Consider the following 15,552-nt stretch of genomic DNA (forward strand, 5'->3'; position numbering starts at 1 on the left):
CATTATCTGTAGCCACTTTATCCTGTTCTACAGGTCGCAGGCAAGCTGGAGCCTATCCCAGCTGACTACGGGCGAAAGGTGGGGTACACCCTGGACAAGTCGCCAGGTTATCACAGGGCCGACACACAGAGACAAACAACCATTCACATTCACTTTGGAGCCACCAATTAGCCTAACCTGCATGTCTTTGGGGACATGTGGGGGAAACCGGAACAAACCTACACAGACATGGGGAGAACGTGCAAACTCCACACAGAAAGGCCCCTGTTGACCGCTGGGCTCCAACCCAGGACCTTCTTGCTGTGAGGCGAAAGTGCTAACCACTACACCACTGTGCCGCCCACACAAATACAGATAAAATCAAATATGTCATGGTAAACAAATATGCATATTACAAGGCACACAGAGATACTTGGTTAAAGGCATAAGTGTAAACAAAAGGGGAAAGTACTGTTCATTCACTCAACTCCCGTCACATTTTTCCTGCCGGTCCCAGGAATCAAATCAGCAACCCTTTATGCCCAACCTTCAGGCCATGGTTGCTCGCAACCTGATGTGAAAGGGGAGAGCATGAACACAGTCCCCCACTATCAGAAATTATGCAATCGAGATTCCTGCATTTGAGGGATTCGCAAAGGTCAGCACAGCCTGAGTTCAATGGCTGGGCCTCACTTTGGGCAAACCACCTTCTTGATCATGGTATTACCCCTGGGCAGCATGGTGGTGTAGTGGTTAGCACTGTCGCCTCACAGCAAGAAGGTTCTGGGTTCGAGCCCTTTCTGTGCGGAGTTTGCATGTTCTCCCGGTGTCTGTGTGGGTTTCCTCTGGGTGCTCCGTTTTCCCCCACATGTCCCCAAAGACATGCAGGTTAGGCTAATTGGTGGCTCTAAATTGAACGTAGGTGTGAATGTGAGTGTGAATGGTTCTTTGTCTTTATGTGTCAGCCCTGCAATGACCTGGCGACTTGTCCAGGGTGTACCCTGCCTTTCGCCCATAGTCAGCTCCAGCTTGCCTGCGACCCTGTAGAACAGGATAAGCAGCTAGAGATAATGGATTAATGGATGGATGGATGGATGGATGGATGTTTACCATGACATATTTGATGGGGGCAGCACGGTGGTGTAGTGGTTAGCACTGTCGCCTCACAGCAAGAAGGTTCTGGATTCTAGCCCAATGGCCGGCGAGGGTTTTTCTGTGTGGAGTTTGCATGTTCTCCACGTGTCTGCGTGGGTTTCCTCCGGGTGCTCCGGTTTCCCCCACATGTCCCCAAAGACATGCAGGTTAGGTTAACTGGTGGCTGTAAATTGACTGTAGGTGTGAATGGTTGCTTGTCTCTACAGTATGTGTCAGCACTGCAATGACCTGGTGACTTGTCCAGGGTGTACCCCGCCTCTCACCCATAGTCAGCTGGGATAGGCTCCAGCTCGCCTGCAACCCTGGAGAACAGGATAAAGCAGCTAGAGATAATGAGATGAGATGAGGCCTATTTGGCTCTTTCTCCTCTTTGTTTTGATCCTTATCCATCCATTATCTGTAGCTGCTTATCCTGTCTTACAGGGTCGCAGGCAAGCTGGAGCCTATCCCAGCTGACTACGGGTGAAAGGCGGGGTACACCCTGGACAAGTCGCCAGGTCATCACAGGGCTGACACATAGACACAGACAACCATTCACACTCACATTCACACCTACGCTCAATTTACATGCAAACTCCGTACAGAAAGGCTCTTGTCGGACCTTCTTGCTGTGAGGCGACAGCGCTAACCACTATGCCACCGTGCCGGGCTTTCTGACTTTTACATCTTTCTCTTGGGATATTTTGTATTATTTGTGTAAAAAAACAAAACAAAAAAACCCCAAAAAACTTTAGGTTTGATTTGACGTGTAGAGTGCTAGTCATAAAACGCGTCTATTATTATTATTATTATTATTATTATTATTATTAACCTCATGAATATTAATGAAGAAAGTACTATGTGATTGGCTGTTTTTTGTTTTACCACACTGACAAAACTTAGGCTTTCAACATCAACCCTAAACCTTACGTCATAACCAGAAGAAATCCAAACACTGCGGTGAAACACTAACCAGCCAATCAGATCGCTGTTTCGTCATGAATATGATAATGAGCCTTTGCCACGGCCACCCAGCAAAACGAAACGTGCTTGTTGACGCGCCGAGAGGTGGAGTGCGCATGCGCAGGATGTCTCGCTAAGCGGCCTGAATTGCGACACAAGTCCAATCTGGCAACCCAGAGCTCGAGACTCATCTGCTGTGCCAACGCAGTGCTGCTGACCGCTCTGTCTGTCTCTCTCTCTGTCTGTCTGTCTGTCCGTCTCTTCTCGGCTTTACGCTGCACATCCCTCTCTCTGCGGCGTTTATTTGTTTTATTTAGGTTTTTTTTTTAGTCCGCGTTCAACATGTCGCTGATGGAGGAGTACGCAGAGGAGGAGTACGAGCGCGCGCCGAAGCGCCTCAAAACCTCGGAGGTGGAGGAAGGAGAGGAGCTGGAGGAGGGCGAGGACTCGGACTCAGCATCCGCCGGGCTGCTAGGAGACGAGGAGGAGGAGCACGCGCGGCGCTCCGGGGGGCAGGACCGGGCCCGGTGGAGCAGCGCGAGCTACACTACCAAACCGGTCCGGAAGGTGAGACAGACAAAGGGGGTGAGACGGAATGAGAAAGACACCCCGAGGTGCTTTTCAGGATGTGCATGCATGCATGCATGCATGCTGATGATTAGGACTCAACACCTACTGTTTTGCAGACGCACGCGCGCGCGCACATGCACAAGCATATGCATGCATGCATGCATGCATGCATATGCTTGTGCATGTGCGCGCGCGCGTGCGTCTGCAAAACAGTAGGTGTTGAGTCCTAATCCCCAGCAATCGCAATTGACGCTGGTGGGGATGAATCTGGTGCAAGAAGAAGAAAAGGTCTCGTGCAGCAGCAGCAGCACAATCCCTTTGATGCTCCGCGGCCCCTTTGAGTTCGAAGCCCATTAAAGAGTCCGATCCCAGTTGCACATCGCGCCTGGTCCTGCTGGCACACAGACATGACACTGCTGATGTGCTCCCACTTTTGCATAACACTTTTTTTGCATGGAGGTTGTGGGTTCGTGTGCGCGTGCATCCGAAACATGAAAACGAGCCGACGGTGTCGGGATGCGCGTGCGAAAATAATAATCGATTAGATTCGATAGAACTTTATTGATCCCTTTGGGAGGGTTCCTTCAGGGAAATTAAAATTCCAGCAGCATCATTACAGGAGAATAGAACATAGAGAAGTATTTACATATACAAATATGAAAAAGAATAAGATATGGGGGGGGGGGATCCAGCCGGAGAGGTATTGCACATTGTCCAGTATTGCTTTTTGTCAGGCTAGGCTAGGTCACCAGAGAGCCCAGCTTCATGCAAACCACAGAGTTGGTCCGCCTGATCGGTTTGTCCAGCACACCACGGTGATGATCTCATCTCATCTCATTATCTCTAGCCGCTTTATCCTGTTCTGCAGGGTCGCAGGCAAGCTGGAGCCTATCCCAGCTGACTACGGGCGAAAGGCGGGGTACACCCTGGACAAGTCGCCAGGTCATCACAGGGCTGACACATAGACACAGACAACCACATTCACACCTACGGTCAATTTAGAGTCACCAGTTAACCTAACCTGCATGTCTTTGGACTGTGGGGGAAACCGGAGCACCCGGAGGAAACCCACGCGGACACGGGGAGAACATGCAAACTCCACACAGAAAGGCCCTCGCCGGCCACGGGGCTCGAACCCGGACCTTCTTGCTGTGAGGCGACAGCGCTAACCACTACACCACCGTGCCGTCCCAATAATAATAATAATAATAATAATAATAATAATAATAAATTATGCTTTGAATTTCTTTGCACTGCAAAAAAAATTAATGTAATGAGAAGCATCAGATGCTTGAAGACAAGAAGAAGACTTTTATTTATTACATAACAGCTATTTATTTATTTATTTATTTATTTCCACAGCTCAGCTTGCTGGGAAGAAGCCGGGGTCAAAGTGCAGACTCAGCCCTGATACAGCACCCCGGGGTAGATAGGGTCAAGGCTCTACTTGCTTAAGAGCCCAACAGTTTCATCCTTAGCTGAGCTCAGGAGCTCAGGCTTGAACCCCTAACATATGTGCTCTTGGGGGAAAAAAAAAAATATATATATATATATATATATATATATATATATATATATATATATATATATATATATATGGGGGTGGCACGGTGGTGTAGTGGTTAGCGCTGTCGCCTCACAGCAAGAAGGACCTGGGTTTGAGTCCCGTGGCCGGCGAGGGCCTTTCTGTGTGGAGTTTGCATGTTCTCCCCGTGTCCGCGTGGGTTTCCTCCAGGTGCTCCGGTTTCCCCCACAGTCCAAAGACATGCAGGTTAGGTTAACTGGTGACTCTAAATTGAGCGTAGGTGTGAATGTGAGTGTGAATGGTTGTCTGTGTCTGTGTGTCAGCCCTGTGATGACCTGGCGACTTGTCCAGGGTGTACCCCGCCTTTCGCCCGTAGTCAGCTGGGATAGGTTCCAGCTTGTCTGTGACCCTGTAGGACAGGATAAAGTGGCTAGAGATAATGAGATGAGATGAGAAATATATATATATGGAGCTTGCATGTTCTCCCGGTGTCTGCGTGGGTTTCCTCCGGGTGCTCCGGTTTCCCCCACAGTCCAAAGACATGCAGGTTAGGCTAATTGGTGGCTCTAAATTGACCGAAGGTGTGAACATGAGTGTGAATGGTTGTGAAGCTGCAACAGGCCTAGCAAGCCGGCGGTAGATTAAGTGTGCTCTTGATAGACACAGACAGCCTCGTAAGAGGCTGGCAACTGACAGGCCAGGTGGCCTACAGGGTGTCAGGATGGATTAAAAAAACCTAATTATTTATTATAAAATAACTTTTCATCACTCTTTTAAATTTCTTAATAGTTGACAGCATTACATTACAGGCATTTGGCAGATGCTTTTATCCAGAGCGACGTACAACATACCCAGAGCTGACTGGGGAGCCATTCAGCCATTCCTGCTCGTCCAGGGAATCAAACTGGCAGCCTTTTGGCTCCAAAGCTGCCTCTCTACCCATTAAACCATGATTTCCCTGATTGAATGTTATCCAGGAAGAAGTTCCAGCTGTGTAGACACGAGATTTGAGATCAGCAGACCCCAGTTTGTGTTGGATTTAACTATTCTCAGCTTATTGTACTTGTAGAAATCTGTGCCTTTAGAGAAACTTGATGTATCTTCAGATACTTTGTTCTACATGTAGACACAGCGACGGAGTTCTCTTTGTTGAAACAGGCCCAGTCACTTGAGTTCTTTGAGTGCGTCAGTAGAGGAGGGCCAAGGTGATCGGTTCAGGATTAGTTTGGCCGCTTTGTTATGAAGTACTTGGAGTGAATTCATGAATGTTTTATTGTCCTTGTGATCAGTAACCCAGAGCTTTAACTGTTGTATTGCACCAGCTCAGAAGCCTAAGCTGGTTCCTGTGTTCCTCGGTGCATGTGCGAGCAGTACAGAATATCAGTCAACACAACATGCAAAACATTCCAGTTCAGCGTTTTAGATCAGGCTCATGTTCATCACTGAGTCAGACATCATGTGACCTCTGACTATAGTTGAACACTGGGGCTGTTTAAGATCTCGAATTAGTTCTCTGGTGAAGTTTAAGCTCACATTACAAGCTTTATTGCACAGTTGTTGTTTTTTTTTCTTGCTCAGATGAGATCTGTCTATCTTGACAGTTCACATCCGTAACATCTGCAAGCGTTTAGGCAAGAGTATCTGTCTTGAGGCGTGCGTTGTTATCAAGAAATGTCATCCATCGTATCAGAAGCAACAAATTAACACATTAGTAGCCTGATCCTGCATCATAGTTACGGTATTTTTAGTATTTTGCCTCCTTGAACTTAACCTTAAAGGTCTTTATTTTTCTTTTCCAACTGCACCAACATTTATTTGTTGCCAAAGTTGACCATTTCTTGATCACTTGTTTCAGATCTGATGAATCTGATGAGTTTCCTGACAGTTTTTGATTCATTTCCCCAAATATCAAGTATATCACCGATTTCTTCATCCTACTATCAAATATAATCACCGCTTCTGCTGTCCTCTAGAACAGATCTGGGCATTTTACGGCCCGCGGGCCTCATCCGGCCCTTTGGTTCATTCTGACCGGCCCGCGTAAGGTTAATTAGAAATTACAAAATAAACACATTTTCTAATTTTACCCCATGCATGGACTGAACGTGCATCGCTTTTATTTTGAAGTTGTGTTCAACAAAAACGCAATGCGCGCGACATGAAATCCCATGAAACCTAATCCCGCGATAACTACTTCCGTAATTTGTCCAGACCAACCACAAACTTATACGTCATCCTTCAAACGGTCCAGCCAATCACACAGTGTGACGTCACCAGCAGGCGCCGGAGCCCGAGCCGATCTGTAGATCTGATACCTACACCGAATCGATGTTGTTGCGAGCAGGTCACAAGAAGACTTTAGCCCCCAAAATGTCCGCAAAAAGAAGAAAGGTAGATGCCGAATGCAGGGCTTTCAACAAAGCATGGACTGCTAAGTATTTATTTACTGAAGTCAGAGATAAAGCCGTGTGTTTAGTTTGCGGAGAGCAGATCCGAAAAACTGAAAAACACCAAATGAGGTGATTAGACTAGAAATGTGGGCATCGTTATTATAATATGATGCATCTTGCTTGATATTTGGAGTAGAAAGACAATATTGTGATGTCTTTATTGTGTTTTGGGGTGAATGTGACTGAAAAAAAAATGGTACAAACGTTCATATTTTGTTAACCATTGTTTTGGGAAATTTGATTGAATAAATGACATTTTTTGTAAGGCAACCTCGTTTTTTCCCCATACTCTTACCAGTCTTAGCAGCTTGTAAAAACAATGATATTTACTGATTTATATAAAGAAATATTATGCAGAATTTAGTTCAGCCTTTTGGCCCGGCCCGCCACAAAATTTTCTGTTTCTCATGTGGCCCCATGGAAAAAATAATTGCCCACCCCTGCTCTTGAACAAGCTACGTGAACTCTGACGTGCCCATTGTGATTCATGTTGCTTAATCAGACATGTATCCGATCTAAGAATACATATTCACGTTCATAAACCAACCCATTTAATTAAAGACATAATTCCCACTGAAGTAGAATACTGTATCTGATTTCAATATGTAAGTAAATAATAGTACATTTACTATATGGTGAAGTCATTAAGTAGAAATACAGTACGTATATCTGTAAGCTTAAGTTACTGTCGTAAAATGGGCTGTGGATTATATCAATACATAAAAGCTACATAAGGCCTTAATCACATTTTTACAGTGAGGTTAATGGGACATCATTTGAAGTGTTTTGGAGCTTCTGGACAGACAGAGACGCTTGTCGAGAGTTTATTGTATAGCTCACATTTAGGCTTGTAAAGAGGTCTGAGATGACGTGCTTGGTGTTTTTTTAAAAAAAAAATGTTGGCGTGTTAACGTACTCATGAACAGGGTCAAGAGATGTTTCGGTACAGGCTTCAGTAGACGGTAGCTTCTCCTGAGCTGTTTTGATTGTTTTATTTGAGATGTTTCATACACTCTTATATTATATGACTTGCTTTTCAAAGAATACACACACACACACACACACACACACACACACACACACACAGATCAGCCATAACATTATGACCACTTCACTGAGAGGTGAAGAGAATAACATTGATTCTCTCATTACAGTGGCACCTGTCGAGGGGTGGGATATATTCGGCAGCAAGAAAGAGAACAGTCAGATCTTGAAGTTGATGTGTTGGAAGCAGGAAAAATGGGCGAGCGTAATAAGGATCTGAGCGACTCTGACAAGGGCCAAATTGTGACGGCTAGATGACTGGGTCTGAGCCTCTCCAAAATGGCGCATCCTGTTGGGTGTTCCTGGTATGCACTGGTTAGGGGTGTTCACACGGCACATATTTGCATCGATGCTGCACCGATGTATTTTGTTGCGATATATCTTACACCGGTGTAAATTTTGTGGAGCGTTCACACGTCACAAACCTGCTTACTAGAGAGAAGCGTGTTAGCACCGGTGCAGCCCCACTTGCGTTCACACGGCAGTTTTTGCGACCGTGCTATACGATAGTAATAATGCGGAAATGAAATATGCGCATGCGTGAAAATGTACTTCCTTTTCCCGGTTGTCATGGCATCACCAAGCGCCGGGAAAACGACGTGGATGAAGACACCAGTGTTGCCAGATACTGCTGACGTTTTCCAGCCCAAAATATGTTCAAATCCACCAAAATGCACTTAAAACCGCCCAATCTGGCAACACTGGAAGACACGCAGTTCTGTTGTTGTTGATATTCGCCATTTTGGAAGCGCAAAATACCAGGATGCAAATTATGCAATGCCCGTATGTAATCAACTCTCCTCACGCGTAGCGAGTCTACCCCTGTAGCGTTCAGACGTCCCATTTTATATCGGTGCTGCCCCGCAAACTAGCATTTACTCCGGAGTAAATTTCTTAAACCACCTCCCGAGCAGGGTTAGATTTGCACCGGTTTAAGCAGCTTTCAGGGGCGACACCGGTATAACCTTGTACCGTGTGAACGCTCTACCGGGGCAGCCCCGGTGCTACACCGGAGTAAAAGTTGCCGTGTGAACACCCCTGTTAATACCCACTAAAAGTGGTCCAAGGAAGGACAATCGGTGAACCAGTGACAGGGTCATGGGTGTCGAAGGCTCATTGATTCACATGGGGTACAAAGGCTAGCCCGTGTGGTCCAATCTGTAGTACAACAGAAAGGTGTCAGCATTAACTTTTTCAGCAGTTTGTGCTCCAGGAGCTCTTCTGTGGGATTGGACCATATGGCCTAGCCTTCATGCCCAATGCGAGTCAATGAGCCTTCGACACCCATGACCCTGTCACCGGTTCACCGGATGTCATTCCTTGGACCACTTTTAGTGGGTACTGACCAGTGCATACCAGGAGCACCCCACAGGATGCGCCATTTTGGAGATTCTCAGACCCAGTCATCTGGCCATCACAATTTGGCTCTTGTCAAAGTCGCTCAGATCCTTATTACGCTCGCCCATTTTTCCTGCTTCCAACACATCGACTTCAAGAACTGACTGTCCTCTTTCTTGCTGCCGAATATATCCCACCCCTCGACAGGTGCCACTGTAATGAGATATTTCAGTTATTCCATGAAATCGAGTCGTACATGAGCTGATGGCTGACAAGGCAAGGCAAGGCAAGTTTATTTATATAGCACATTTCATACACAATGGCAGTTCAATGTGCTTTACAGAAGTAAGAACAAAAACAGTAAACAATAGAGAAATAAAATTACATAAAATAATTTTATTTTTATTCTAAAACAATTAATTAAAAGAATTGAAAGAATTAAAAGAAAATAATAAGAATTAAACAATAGTAGAAATAAAATAATAAAATGCCAAAAAGAAAAAGGAGAAAAAGAGAAAAAAAAAGGCACGTAGCACCGAGTTGTCTCGTCGTGTACGACGAATTGAATGGAATAACTTTTTTTATTCTATCCACATTCACTGGATTTTGAGAAACAGCATTTTTGTTTTTATTTTTTTGCAAATTCGATAAACAAAAACTTTATTCAAAACGTCAGACAAAATAATTTCCGCCTAGGCGGACTTCTTAAAGCCTATCGATGGCTGCACGAATTGACTTTAGTGTTGTTTATTGTAGAAAGTGCCGTCTTGTTGTCGTGCCGAGGTATAGAACAGCTTTTGACATTTATTTCATTCTTCCTTGGACATTTCAGTTCTGTAATTTTCAAAATTCTTTGAGCTTTTGAACCAGTCTAAAAAAAATATATCAACAAATTTTAATGTTTAAAGAAGAAGAATGTAAACAAACCGGCGAAATGACAGCAGCAATTTGTTAAAAATGCTATAATAATAATAATAATAATAATAATAATTCTTGAAAAATAAAAAAGATACGTTCTTACCACCAAATACTTTCATTCCATATTTCGTTGCTTTTTTTTTGTATTTTTTGGGGTTTTGTTTTCTAGTAAAGTTTTATCTCGTCCTCGGTTGATTCAGCAACACGCTCCTCCATTTTGTTTTTCTCTACTCACAGTATATGAGCTGATAGCCTAGTTGTAGAGTAGCCAATCAGAGCGCATGATTAATCATATCCATTGACTATGGATAGAATAATCAATGTTATTTACTTCACCTGTCAGTGGTCATAATGTTGTGGATATATATATATATATATATATATATATATATATATATATATATATATAAAATATAAAATGCTAAAACGAGTGATTCACTCTCTCAGTTACATTTACTCATCCATAAGTTATGTAGACTCTAATCCACACACACATCTCTAGCAATTGAGCCTTAATGGCCTTGTTTGTTCAAAGCCCCAGTATCGCCTGGCTTTCCGACTGGGCTTTGAGCTCACATTCCTGCTCTCTTTCCATCTCCTCTCTCGCTATCACTCTCTCTCTGTCAGCCATCTGTAGTATCGTAGCTCTTTATCCTTCTTTATGTCTCTTTTTTGACATCCGAAAGAAAAGCGAGAGTCGCGACAAAGAAAGATCGCTGCGTTTGTGCTCTCTGTGGCTTCGTGACGAACGCAAAGCATTATTTCAGGTCAGAGACGAGAGAAATGCCACTTTTATTTTATTTTTTTTAAAACAGCTTTTACAGATCAAACCAAAAGCAGGGCAGGAGGTACAGGCGGGACAGGTGTTATCCGCACTTCAGCGAAAATACATGTTTGGAGCAATGAGTCATGGGTCGGAGATAGCAAGGCAGTTATAAATTCAGTTTGCGTCTTTGATCTGCCCACTTTTTGTGCAAATGGGAGTAGGATGAGAGTGCAGTGAGCACGCTGCATCGTCCTCTCTCTCTCACTCTCGTTGCTGTGTCTCTCGAGGCTCTCTCAGCATCTGGGTCTCTCTTTGTTGGATGGCTGTAGGATGGCACAGATGACTAATAAATGATTGAATGAGCCTTTTTCCTCCATACTCCTCTGCACAACCCTTGATCACATAGAAGAAAAAGAATCCGTGCGACAGTCACTAGTGTGTCCTGATACTAAGAAGTGCATTAATTATGACAGATTCTTCTGGAATGGCATGAAATATTTACAGTATTATAATAATAATAATAACCACATAAACACCGAATCGTAATTATTGAGCCGTCTGAGTGAAGGATTTGAGGTCATAATCTCCGAACAGATTCCACATTCATATAAATAGATCTAGTCTTGGTTTGGTTTTAATGAGATGGTTTCCTCTGTCCTCGTTTATTCAGTGTGGAGTAAATATTTATCGGAGTAGCTTAATCCCTTTCACTAAATGTGTACTGTGTTGTAGATGACAAGATTCAGTGTGTTAATTATTTATAAGGTTTTTGTTGTCGTACATAATGTATGAGCTTGTAACCTTTGTGTTTTATGAGTTTGGGTTTTATAATTGAGTTTATATTTGTGTCTAAAATATTGCACTCTAATTAGTACTAATTATACTGCATGATTATATCAGATTTTTTTAAATGTAAACGATAAATTTCAAAAGATTTGATATGGATATGAGCAATCGCGCGCTCTGATTGGCTACTCTACTACTAGGATATCAGCTCATATACCGTGGACAGAGAAAAACAAAATGGCGGAGCGCATCAAGTCAGATGTATCGCTTTGTTATCAAGTATTTAAAAGAAACAGAAATAGCTAAAAGAATATACTTTTTTCCCTCCCCGATATCTCCTGTTCCGCACTTCAGCCCAGTCGGTGGCGGAAAACAAAATCCCCAAAAGTACAAAAAAAAAATTATGGAACAATATTATTTCATGGTAAGAACGTATCTTTTTTTATTTTTTAAGAATTATTATTATCGCATTTTTCACAAATTGCTGCTGTCATTTCGCCGGTTTGTTCACATTCTAAGCGGAAATGATTTTGTCGGACGTTTTGCATAAAGTTTTTATTTATCGACTTTGCAAAAAATAAAAATAAAAATGCTCTGTTTCTCAAAATCCAGTGAATGCAGATAGAATAAAACAGTTATTCCACTCAATCTCGTCATACACGGCTTATAGCCAAATCGGTGGTACGCACCTCGCCGGCTATCAGCTCATGTACGACTCGATTTCATGGAATAACTATTAAATATATACTGTCGTATAAGTATTCAGTATTTATACCATGTTTTTTTTTGATGTACTAGATTAGACATTATAATAATTTTTGAATATATTTAAGAAAAGACATTACAGATTATACGCATATTTCTAATTCGTTTTTTAATTGTTATCTGACCGCATTATCAGCATCGCTTACAAGAATTAATTCCACAGAAGTTCAAGTCAGGTTTCCGTACAAAACTTGTAAAATGTTGTAATAGGAGTTTGTTTAATTAAAGGGGAAAAAAAACATAAAAATGGACGAGCTGGGTGTCTTTGGTATTAGTGTTATCATGTGTTATGGACACTACTTACTGTATAATGACAATTCATAACACATATTAGTATAAATATGTGGGTGATTATAGGAAATCGAGCATGCTGATTGGTCGAGAAATTCAGACTATTTCTCGATAATCACCTCGAGTGACTCGGCAAAATGGCGTCCAATCGCTTCGTCACCGTAAGTGAGGAAGAATTACACATGATGAAAGAAAACGCTGTTCCTAAAAGCATTAAAGATGCTACGAAGTTCGGTCGAAAACTATTCAAAGGTAAAGTGGGATTGTGGTTTATTTTATCTGTTTCGAAGCAAAGTATTTTATGTGACCCGGCGTAGATAAGTGACACAAGTCTGCGCCGCGCCGCACCGCGCCGTTATTACATTTGCATGACACTTTTGAAGTTTGCAGTAAAGGATATTTTTAAATATGATTTTCAAAAAATTTTTAAATAATCACCTGTGTATTTATACTAAAACAATTATCCACCTCAGGCTCAGTGAATATCGGTGAATAATCACCTCGACTTCGCCTCGATTATTATTCAGCGATATTCACTTCAGCTTCGGCGAATAATTATTAAAAACCTATGATGTGTAATGCATGTTCATAAATAATTATAGCCATATGTACTTGTATAGTGCCCTATGAAAGCCTTATAACATAAAATGAATGTTATATTTCATAGAAAATATGACTTTGACAGAAACTGTTCCCAATTTTCTTGGTAAACAGTGAAGCAATGTGCATAATTTAACAATTATTCGCCAAAGGCAAAATGATTATCAGTGATTATTACAGTATATGGCATGAACTACTTCCAGTAAAGTCGTGCGCTCTGATTGGTTCCTTGGCGGGCAGAATTTTCCCGTAATGCCTGTGAGTGATTACAAACTTTCTTTCCAAGGCGCCGGCTTTCAACTTTGCAAAAAAACAAAACAAAATGACAAAAAAATGAATCGGGAATCAAAACGGAATCAAAATGGCCGAAACATACAAGACAACAAGAGTCACCAAGTTATTCAAGAAATGAGCAATGAAGAGCGTTCAGAAACCGCTAACCGCTTACAGAAATTCAGTTTTGAAACCGCTAGCTGTTTATTCTGCATGCATGACTCAACTACGTTATAAATATGACATGACTGAAAGCAGCGTCACACCTCATTATAATGAGATTCTGTTTTAATCTTAGAAATAAAAAAGCCATGTAATAAACTCCTTATTAACCTCGCTTGCTCGGTCTTTACAAGAAAATATCAGGTCTTTTTTTGACGACAACTCGGTCTTTACTGTCAAAACCTTGATCTGATAAGACCTCGCGCTCAGTTAATAAGTAGTTAATGATAACTGAGACGAAGTCGAGGTTATCATTCACCGATCTTCACTGAGCCTGAGGCGGATAATCGTTTTAGTATAAATACACCGGCGATTATAAAAAAAAAAAAAAAAAAATCGTATTAAAAAAATTTATTTCAATCTTCAAAAGCAGCATGCAAACAATAATGGCATGGCGTGGATTTTTTGACGACAACTCGGTCTGTACTGTCAAAACCTTGATCTGATAAGATCTCGCGCTTATACACACATGGACACTTATATACACAGAGTCACATAAAATACTTTGTTTTGAAATCGATAAAATAAATCACAATCCCAACTTACCTTTGAATAGTTTTAGACCAAACTTCGTCGCATCTTTAGTGCTTTTAGGAACAGCGTTTTCTTTCATAATGTGTAATTCTTCCTCACTTACGGTGACGAAGCAATCGGACCCCATTTTGCTGAGCCATTCGAGATGATTATTGAGAAATAGTCTGAATTTCTCGACCACTCGGCACACGCGATTTTCTATAATCACCTGTGTATTTATACTAAAATGCATTATTACTAGGGCTGTAACGATACACCCAACTCACGATTCGATTCGTATCGCGATTTTTGACCCACGATTCGATACGCCCACGATTTTTTAAAAATGTTTTTTTAAAGTAGTAAATTTGACTTATTAACATTTACTTACTTACATTAACTATTTAATAACAAATAATTCAGACCACTGCAGAGAATGAGTAATATGTATGCAAAAATGAACAAATGTATATCCAAAGATTGTTTTATTTCTCAAAATGATACTGTTGAGCCGGAAGCTCTGTTTTTTTCGGTTCTGAAAAAGTCATTTTTCCAAATCGTGTAAATCCGTTAAGATTTTTTTTGGGGGGGTGGCTCTCTCACTGTCTCACTCTCATAGGGCCAATGATTTTCTGTGATCGCGGAAAACAGATGGAAATTACGGAATTTTTATGGTGAAACATTGCTCGCGTGTCAAAATGTAACTGCCGCAGAAGGCTTCCGCCCAAGCAGACATGCCTTCAGTGTTGCCAGATATTGCTAACGTTTTCCACCCCAAAATATGTTCAAAACCAGCCAAAAAGCACCTAAACCTGCCCAATTTGGCAACACTGCATGCCTTTCCGGTCAAGTGATTGTGATTGGCTTGTGGCACACCTAGCCAGCCAATGAGCTGCTTGTTTACAGATTCGCTCCCCGTGTCGCAACCAGAATGGCGACCGCTTAAAAGAAATGAATGCTGTGCCAGTGGCGAGTGTGGACATTGCGTGACTCGCAGATTGTCGCAGGTCGGCGAAAAAACGACTTACTAATAGATATAAAAAAATAAAAGTAATTTAAGTAAGTTTAAAATGTAATTTAAATAAAAAGTAAAGTATTCATAAATTGAAGTTTGGAAGCGCCTCTGTTTTTGGGCTGAGGAGAAGTTTGAAAGGGTGTACCGCGATTCTGCCTTCTTGTATCGCGATACGGATCGTGGCTCTGCGTATCGCGATTTCGATTTCGATACGCATATCGTTACAGCCCTAATTATTACACCACTGATACACTTGTATCTTAAAAATGGCACAAAAAAACAACATTAAAGACAGTTATATTTCCATTAAAGTTGCAACTATCAACCAGAGTGTCTTCATAATGACTTCCTGATCAGGGTTCTTGATTGGCCAAGCTTGTAAATTCCTGGATTTATAGCA

The 15,552-nt window shown here is 42.1% G+C and overlaps 1 protein-coding gene and 1 non-coding gene across 2 annotated transcripts in view; one reads left to right on the top strand and one right to left on the bottom strand.

Moving 5' to 3' along the window:
* Nucleotides 1-559: 559 nt before the first annotated feature.
* On the bottom strand, nt 560-719 carry LOC132899807 (U1 spliceosomal RNA). The gene has a single exon (XR_009656712.1). It is a non-coding gene; the product is annotated as a U1 spliceosomal RNA (small nuclear RNA).
* A 1,477-nt stretch (nt 720-2,196) lies between these two features.
* LOC132899179 (heterogeneous nuclear ribonucleoprotein L-like) overlaps nt 2,197-15,552 on the top strand; it is a 242,033-nt gene continuing 228,677 nt past the window's right edge. Inside the window, exon 1 of the mRNA XM_060940878.1 lies at nt 2,197-2,643. Coding sequence (XP_060796861.1) covers nt 2,419-2,643 — 225 coding nt within the window. The 5' untranslated portion in view covers nt 2,197-2,418. The remainder of the gene's footprint in view (nt 2,644-15,552) is intronic.

The sequence above is a fragment of the Neoarius graeffei genome, chromosome 15 (assembly GCF_027579695.1).
Source record: "Neoarius graeffei isolate fNeoGra1 chromosome 15, fNeoGra1.pri, whole genome shotgun sequence".
Classification (NCBI taxonomy): Eukaryota; Metazoa; Chordata; class Actinopteri; order Siluriformes; family Ariidae; genus Neoarius; species Neoarius graeffei.